The following is a 9285-nucleotide window of genomic DNA, read 5'->3' on the forward strand; positions in this document are numbered from 1 at the left end:
TCTGGAACCTGTATTAATATTAAATCTCTAGTTCACCATTTCACAATCAAACATATTACATAGTACATAACACAAGTTTAAAATCCATAAGGAACAAGACAAGTCTGAAAATAAAAAACAAATCCATAAGATAGATTGTAAGTCTAAAGTAGGAGACAGTAAACCTCATGGTTTACATGATGATCACTTTGTCCTCAGGCCATGCAATGACTGTGCCAAGGGCATCTTCCATCATCTCGATTTCTTCTGATGGCCTCCAAACTGCTGCATCGCTTACCTTGACAATATCTACCCACACTTTAACTGCATTAGAACCCAAACGAACAAAGTGAACCTTTTGGTCTGGATCGTTTGTTGCCCATCGTCCTTCAGCAACAACCAGCTTCTTTCCGGTAATATCCATCAGTCTGCACTTCTTATTTTCCTTTGAGACAACTTCATTGGTACGCTGCAATGCCAAATAATATAAGCCAACCAACAATCATATGACTTGACAGAAACAACTTCATAACATATTGAAAACATTTACCTGAGATTCCTGTGAATGCGGTAGAGTTTTCTTAATTGGAGAGCCTGGACCTGTTGCATCCTCAATAGGACATGTTGCTGCAGATTTTGCCGCTGCTGTTGATGTAGAACCTGATGGTATATTAGTTGATAAAGGATTATGAATAGGAGAACTCTCGCCATTCTGACGAACAACTTTATGGGCAGGCCATGCTACATAAGTCATCAAACAGTCCTCCAGGTATGTCGTGTCCATTGTAGGCCTCCATATGAACGTCTCAGGTTGACATACTGAATCCACGAATACTTTAACAGCTTTTGGCCCAATAGTAAGACCATTAACTAATGCAGATGGTTCTTGTGTGTGCCAACGACCCTCAGCAACAATCAATTCATCCGTAGACAAATCCAGTAGTTGACATTTGTTCAGCGAACTTCCATGTAGGCCCTATCATACACAATCAGTAAAACACAATTTAAATTAAAATATAGTAAGGAGAAGAAATTGTCTGGAAATGACAATAAATTTTACCCTCGGCGCAATGTCTTCTATTTGGATCTCTTTATCTAATAGAACACATTTATCTGCAGGCCATGCAATCATCTGTCCAACAGCTTCCGCAATAGTAAACATTTTAGGTTCATGTCTCCAGAGGAAAGCATCTGGTTTCAAAGCAGATTCAACCAATACTTTCAGATCCGTAGGGCCTAGACGAGAGTCATTCACTATGTCATCAGGATCAGAAGAAAGAATACGCCCCTCAGCAATGTTTTCATCAGTGTCAGACCAATCAACCAACACACACCTAGGGCGTGATTTTTTGTTTACACTCTACAAATGTTGAAGTGGAAAATAAACATAAGTTAGAAATTTAAATAAGCTTGAAGGAATAACTGTTCATATATAATAAGAATAAGGAATCACTTACTCTTGGAGCTGAGTTTTCACCAATTTCAGGCTCTAGTCCCTGTAATTTAAGAAAGCAATGTCAAATTCCATTTAATAAATTAGCAAGTTAATGAATACTATGAGAATTGTCAATGTAATTAACTAACCTGCTTCTTTAAATCCATAATTTCATTTTGCAACTGATTGACCTGCTTTACTAACTGAACTTGCTTCTCTTGCATGTCAGCCATACATTTGTTCTTAATTTGGAAACAAGCTAATTTGGTCTTACTCATGCCTCTACCCATTGCCCTCAGTATACCAGGATTGTCAGGTCCCAAAAGCTGGGAGAGATGATCTACATCTGGATTTGTTGTACTTGTTGGACCATCAGCACCAACCAGTTCAGCTGCCTTTTTCTGCATAAGAGGAAATACACAACATTTAATGGGTAACAAATAACTAAGCGACATGCCAATTTGGAACTTACAATCTTTTCTGCGGCATTCGTATTAACTGGTGTACCATCCTTTTTGGTACGCGACTTGACCCAAACCTTTAGCCTTGTCACTTCAGATGGATCCTCGCTTTCAACTTTCTGTGAAAAAGCAACACATCAATTATCAAGGTAGATATTACCAGATAAAATAACGTAGATGGTAGTATGCTTACCATTTCTTCCGTTAGTCTGACCATTCCTTTACGACTAGTAGTGTGAGGGATCTATTTCTTCCTCCTTTCTTTAGCCGTGTCACTCACAACCTAACATTTAAACATGTTATTAACCATCACTCAAATATTAAACTTACCTAATTTAAAGACAATACCTTAAAGGCTTGGCTTGTTTTTGTTTTCACAAATTTACGCCAGTCGATAGGAGAAATGTTCATTGGTCTCAGATTCATCCTCTGCTGGTTATTCTTAGCCTCATTAAGCTGCCTGACAATGCGTGACTTGTATGCCCTCCACAGATTTCCCATCTGCTTCAGCACAGCAATCCTTTGAAACTCTTCATCAAGCTCAAATCTTGCCTGCACTCAGTTACCATTAGCATGTTCTAAATAAGCTTAAAATTAGCATGTTCTAAATAAACAAAAGCATATTTTAATGAAATTGTTACCTGTACAGATTTCCAGAGAACTGTTTTTATATCTTCACTAACTTGTTTCCAATTATCAATTTTGATAGGAACATGTTCCCGTGCCAATGCACCAATGTAGGATGCAAGCTTAATTGACCTGGACCATAAGGCTCTCCCATGAGGGTGTAGTCAACTCTTACTCGAACCGTTGGATCCTTGGCGATGTTTTTCATCTTTGTGGGTCCTCTCTATCTCTTACGCTTGGCAGGACGTTCATTGGCATCATCCAATTCAATCTCACCTACATGCTCTTCCTCATTTAGCTGCTCATCTGCTATAATCGGGGGCTCCACAGGGCTGCTGGGCTGCTGAACTGCTACAGTCGGGGGCTCTTCTTGCATGCTGGGCTGCTGAGCTGCTACAGTTGGGGGCTCCTCCTGGCTAATGGGCTGCTGAGCTGCTACAGTCGGGGGCTCCATTGTACGAATAAATTCTGGCTCAACATCTGCTACCTTCTTCTTCTTTTTTTGTGCACCCTTTTTCTTTGGTCGACCCATATTAATTGACCTACATCAAAGAAGAAACGAGTTAGATCATATTGATGCTAAACATATATCAAGAAAAATTCACACAATGAGTTAACAAACATAAACAAAAATCATAAGCAAGAGGAGACACAAATTAAACATGTAATCACTACATTTGAGACATATATGCCTTCACAATCAGTTCTAGCATATTCAGCTTCATCCAGCTCAACATCCATATCAACATCTACTGGCAACAGACCAATATCTACAGGTCCATCTTGATCATCTTCTTTACTATATGTCCGTGAAGAACTTCTCATAACAACATGCCAATTTGATGAATCATCTTCCCTTGAATAAAAGATTTGCTTTGCCTGAGAAGCTAGTATATATGGATCCCTCAAAAAACTGACTTGGCTTTGATTCAAGTTAACAAGTGTGAACCCATCTTCAATCTTAACTCCGTTACCTCTTACTGCCCATTGACACCGGAATATGGGAACATAGAACACATTATAATCAAGCAATATTATGTCAATTACTCTCCCATAGTAGGATACCAGATCAACTACTTGGGACGTATCTTTAGCACTAGACCTACACATAGCCGTTGCATCATAATAAATCCCACTATTCTGATTTTGCCTTTCAAGTGAGCTTGTGTGAAAACGTAGCCCATTCACTATGTAGCCAGTGTAAGACCTTGCAGTACACCTTGGACCATATGCCAACCATTTAATTATATCCTCATGATTATTTGAAGCCATAGGTATCTATCAAATTAAAACAATAAGAGTCAGTCACTTATAGACAGCTAAACCATACTCAATCTTACAAACAATTTACGAAATTACTTGCCTGTTCTTTTAACCAAGAAGCAAAATACTTAGCATGCATAGTCCATAATAGTGATGCATCACGTTTACACCTTGGATTTATGTCTTGGAGATGTTGCAGGTGCATGCTTGCAAAAGGAGAAATACAAATGCAAATAGTCAGGTCGATATACATGTACAATGCATAAGGATCCAAGGCAAACATATTTTGAATATAGAGAACTTACTCTACATAAGGATCCAAGGCAGCCATATTTTGAATGACTGCAAGATGGGCAATGTTCTTGTCCATTTCAGTCAGATCAATTGTAGTTCCTGCGGATAAGGGACGACCTTCTAGTATTGAGCTGTTATCATAATCTGTATTCCTATCAAGTTTTTCTTCTACACTTGTTGTCTTTTTCAGAAAATCACTACAGAACTGCATACATTCTTCTGCCATATATGACTCAGCTATACAACCCTCTGGTCTTGCAGGGTTTCGAACAAAGTCTTTCAGTACTTTCATATATCTGCAAATACAAAGAAATACGGATTAGCAACAAAATAGAAAATCACTACAAATACAATCTAAATATAATAGTAGAGAGCAAATATACCTTTCAAATGGATACATCCATCTAAAATGGACTGGTCCTCCTAGTCGAGCTTCCCTTCCTAGATGTACAGTCAAGTGTACCATGATATCAAAGAAGGTGGGAGGGAAAAACCTTTCAAACATACAAAGAGTTTCCACGATTTCAAGATGTACAGTCAAGTGTACCATGATATCCCTAATTCTCATAATCCAAAATTTGAAACAAACCCCTAATTTTCATAACCCGAAATTTGAATCAAATCCCTAATTTGAAAATTTTATAAATCCCTAATTTGAACAAATCCCTAATTTGAAAATTTCATAAATCCCTAATTTGAAAATCTTGTAAACCCTACTGCTATCTCGTAATCCCTAATTTGAAAATCTCGTAATCCCTAATTTGAAAATTTCAATCCTTGAGAGTAAGAAGAAAGAAGAAAATTAGAGTAAAGAAGAAAGACATGCCTTCGATTCGAGCTCACGGACGGCTGGAGAATGTGTCGGCGGAGGAGCGAATAGAAGAGACGGTGGAGAATGTGTCGGCGGCGGATTCGTCGATAAAATAGAAGAGAATCTCAGAGAATTTCAGAGAAAATAGAGGAGAGTGTGTTGTTTTTGATGTTTTGTTCGAGTGTTAGGTTTAGCTCGAGAGTGTGTTTTTTTGATGTTTTGTTCGAGTGTTAGGCTTAGCTTGAGAGTTTTCTTCTAAGAGTTAAGCGGTTAAGTGAAATAATTGGGCTCAGGGTTGGCGGACTAAGAGTTTTCACATTCCCGCTTAACAATTTTATATCATAGCGTTTATATTGAACTATTACAAAGTGACCAAAAAAAATAATCATCTTTTATAGCAGTTCATGAAAATGTGCTATCCTCTACTGCTATCAATGTACATATTTGTTGTAGTGAAAACTCTCAGATGCTCAATGTTTGGTTTTCTCTCACGCAAACACTCATACGGTGTGATGTTGTTCAATGCTTTAGTCGGTATCCGATTGATTACATATGTACTATGATGAACTCCTTCACCCCACAGATAATTCGGAACCTCCATAGCCTTGAGAATTCTCCTTGTCATCTCCATCAAGGTCTTGTTTCTTCTCTCGACCACACCATTCTGCTGCGGAGTGTATGAAGCAGTCATATGTCTCTTAATTCCACTTGATTCGCAAAAAATATTGAACTCGCTTGATATGAATTCTCCACCCCTATCTGTCCTAAGAGTGATAATCTCCTTTCCCAGTTCTTTTTCAATCACACTTTTAAATGACTTGAAACTTCCAAATGCATCGGTTTTCTCTTTTAACAAGATGGACCACATGTATCTTGAGAAATCATCCACAATAACAAAAATGTATCTGTTATGCGTGAGTGTTGCAGGTGTTATTGGTCCGCACAAATCAGCATGAAGAAGCTCCAAGGGCTTAGAAGCTCTAAAATTTGTAGCTTTTGGGAAAGGTTGTCGAGTCTGCTTCCCGACAAGACACGACTCACACAACATCTTCTCATCTCGCACCTGAGACAAACTGAGAACCATCTTTTGTTGAAACATAGACTTGCTAGTTCTGAAATTTATGTGGCCAAGTCTTGCATGCCACTTCCAGGTATTATCCTCAATGCGTATGTGTAGACAAATTGGTCTTCCAACTGTTAGACTAATCTTGTACAACCTATTAGTCGATCTCACAACCCTTACCAACAATCTGTTTCTCGGATCATGAACCGTTAACCAATCTTGTCTCATACGTACATCGCAGCCAACCTCTGTTGCCCGTCCCAGGCTCAAAATATTGCTCTTGAGGTCAGGAATATAGTAAATATCATTCACTAGAACCTGTTCCTCACCTTTACTCTGAAAAATTATTGAGCCTTTACCTTTTATTTCTACACAAGATCCATCTCCATTCACCTTGCCTCCAATGTTCTCATTAAGCTCAGAAAAGTAATTCTTATGACCTCTCATATGATTACTAGCTCCATTGTCTAAGTACCACATCCCATCCTCCTTGGTGTAGTTCCTTGGAATAACCCTTTCCTCATTCAAGTAGACAATTTCATGCAAAAACAAAGCCTTATCCGCCTCCTCTGTTTCTAATGTTTCGACTTTGTTTGCTTCTTGGTTTTTCTGAATCTTCTCCGGACACTGTGTGGTGTAGTGACCAGGTTTGTCACATCGAAAACATATAATTATCTTCTCCTTCTTGTCTTGAGTTTGGTTATGTTCTGTGTTAGAGCGATCTTGTGTGTTGTAATGATTGTTGTACTGCGAGTTGTTTCTCCCTCTACCTCTTCCTCCATAGCCTCTCCCTCTACCACGTCCTCTGCCTCGAAAACCATTATTTCCACTGTTATAATTCGTTTGATACTGATCTGAATTTGAGAACATCAGTTTTGTTTGATTTTCTTCAGGAAGTCCTTCTCCTGCAATTCTCTCTTCAAACGCTTTTAATCTTCCACTATATCTTCGAAGCTTGTGGTGTTGAGGTTGAGAACTTGTTCAAGCGAGGCTACCATGTGAATGAACTTGCTTCTAGGTAGACTATTTAAGAACTTTTTCACAAGTCTCGGTTCTTCAATGACCTCACAAAGTGCTCCTGCCTTGGTTGCGATTTCAGACAGTTTTCCAGCAAAATTGTCGACCTTATCACCCTCTGTCATTCGTAGCTTCTCGAATTCTGACATGAGTGTCTGCAAACGTGCCTCCTTGACACGTTCAGCCCCAAGATTCCTAGACTTAATTGAGTTCCAAATCGCTTTAGGTGTACTCAAGTTACCAACCTGCATGGTAAGAGCTTCCGGAATCGACTGAAACAACAAAGCGGTAGCGACGTCATTCTTTTCTTGATCATCTGATCCTGGTTCGATTGTTTCCCATACTTTCTGAATACGCAGCATGATCCTCATCCTCATGGACCATACCGTGTAATTTGTAGAAGTCAGAAGAGGGCACTGCAGAGAGATACCTTTCTCCAACTCCTTCCGACGTGATGATTCAACTATCTCTCCCATAGTTGTGGTTCGATAATCACCAGCTCTGTAATCGAATCACAACTTTGATCGATTAGACCTACAGCTCTGCTACCAAATATAAGATAGAAAAAACTTTGAATTATAAGAATAACTCTCTTATATTATTATTGTTTAGAAAATCTCCTCTCAAAACTAAACAATGAATTGCACTCTTTTCTTATATCTTGATCACACCTCAATCAATGATATATATAGTGCTTTATTCTCTTATTTCTATTAAGACTAGATAACTCCTAATCCTAATAGATTTATGCTAAGCCCCTCTTGACCTTATCACTCCTTTGTAAGATATCTTGGGCCTTAAGACTTGAAGTTTATTCAACAGAATTAACTGAGAAAGTGTGACTAAAGTAAGAGTTTGAAAGCAGCTGTTACGTATTATAAAAGGAACAAAGTGCCTAAACGTCGTCGCATAGACGATTGTAAAATGAGGCCTGATACGTCCGTATAAGCGATTTTAAAATGGGGCCTGACAGTTTCTGAAGGAACTTTGACTTTTTTTTGTTTATTTATCCTAAAAAAACATAGCAAGTGGGAGGAAGAAATTAGAATACGGCGATGATAATGGAGAAAAAAATTGTCGAGTATTTGCAACTGAGCTATGAGGTTGAAGAAGACGGCGGTGAGGCACAGCGACTGGAACTGGAAGAGGAGTTTTCATCCTAATCTATGGATTATATAAAATCTATATATAATAGCAAACCCACTTTTTGTGTTAATTTTTAATCCAACGGATGAGATTAGTTCCAGTTTTAATCCAACGGTTTAAAATTATTAATCGTGTCTTTTCGTCGCACCCCCATCTTTCAAAAGTCACACCTCTTAGTCTTTGCATCTCTTTGTTGTACCTCTTGGTTTCAAAAATCACATCCATTAATTTTTACACCTTTTAAATCACACATCTTAGTCTTTGCATCTCTTTGTTGTACCTTCTGGTTTCAAAAATCACATCCATTAAATTTTACATCTTTTAAATCACACCTCCTTAGTCTTTGCATCTCTTTGTTGTACCTCCTGGTTTCAAAAATCACATCCATTAATTTTTACACCTTTTAAATTATACCTCTTAGTCTTTGCATATCTTTGTTGTACCTCCTGGTTTCAAAAATCACATCCATTAATTTTTACACCATTTAAATCACACCTCTTAGTCTTTGCATCTCTTTGTTGTACCTCCTGGTTTCAAAAATCACATCCATTAATTTTTACACTTTTTAAATCACACCTCCTTAGTCTTTGCATCTCTTTGTTGTACCTCTATATATAATAGCAAACCCACTTTTTGTATCAATTTTTAATCCAACGGATGAGATTAGTTCCAATTTTAATCCAACGGTTTAAAATTATTAATCGTGTCTTTTCGTCGCACCCCCCATCTTTCAAAAGTCACACCTCTTAGTCTTTGCATCTCTTTGTTGTACCTCCTGGTTTCAAAAATCACATCCATTAATTTTTACACCTTTTAAATCACACCTCTTAGTCTTTGCATTCTTTGTTGTACCTCCTGATTTCAAAAATCACATCCATTAATTTTTACACCTTTTAAATCACACCTCTTAGTCTTTGCATCTCTTTGTTGTACCTTCTGGTTTCAAAAATCACATCCATTAATTTTTACACCTTTTAAATCACACCTCTTAGTCTTTGCATCTCTTTGTTGTACCTCCTGGTTTCAAAAATCACATCCATTAATTTTTACACCTTTTAAATCACACCTCCTTAGTCTTTGCATCTCTTTGTTGTACCTCCTGGTTCCAAAAATCACATCTATTAATTTTTACACCTTTTAATTTCACACCTCTTTGTTGTACCTCTTTGTTGTACCTCCATGTTTCACA

At 37.9% G+C, this 9285-nt stretch overlaps 2 protein-coding genes and 1 pseudogene across 2 annotated transcripts; all 3 read right to left on the minus strand.

Moving 5' to 3' along the window:
- Positions 1–2205: 2205 nt before the first annotated feature.
- On the minus strand, positions 2206–3034 carry LOC147943689 (uncharacterized; annotated as a pseudogene).
- Positions 3035–3135: 101 nt separating this feature from the next.
- Positions 3136–4459, minus strand: LOC147943690 (uncharacterized). The gene is made up of 4 exons (XM_087512322.1): positions 4443–4459; positions 4071–4355; positions 3866–3971; positions 3136–3780 (listed from the first exon to the last, which is right to left on the minus strand). The coding sequence occupies exons 1-4, from the start codon at positions 4457–4459 to the stop codon at positions 3136–3138; spliced, it is 1053 nt and encodes a 350-aa protein (XP_087368448.1).
- Positions 4460–6862: 2403 nt separating this feature from the next.
- LOC147943691 (uncharacterized) lies at positions 6863–7426 on the minus strand. Its single transcript, XM_087512323.1, has one exon. It carries the CDS (start codon positions 7424–7426, stop codon positions 6863–6865), a length of 564 nt encoding a protein of 187 aa, XP_087368449.1.
- Between the last annotated feature and the right edge of the window lie 1859 nt (positions 7427–9285).

This window comes from Camelina sativa, chromosome 5 (assembly GCF_030686135.1).
Source record: "Camelina sativa cultivar CO46 ecotype springtype chromosome 5, ASM3068613v1".
NCBI lineage: Eukaryota > Viridiplantae > Streptophyta > Magnoliopsida > Brassicales > Brassicaceae > Camelina > Camelina sativa.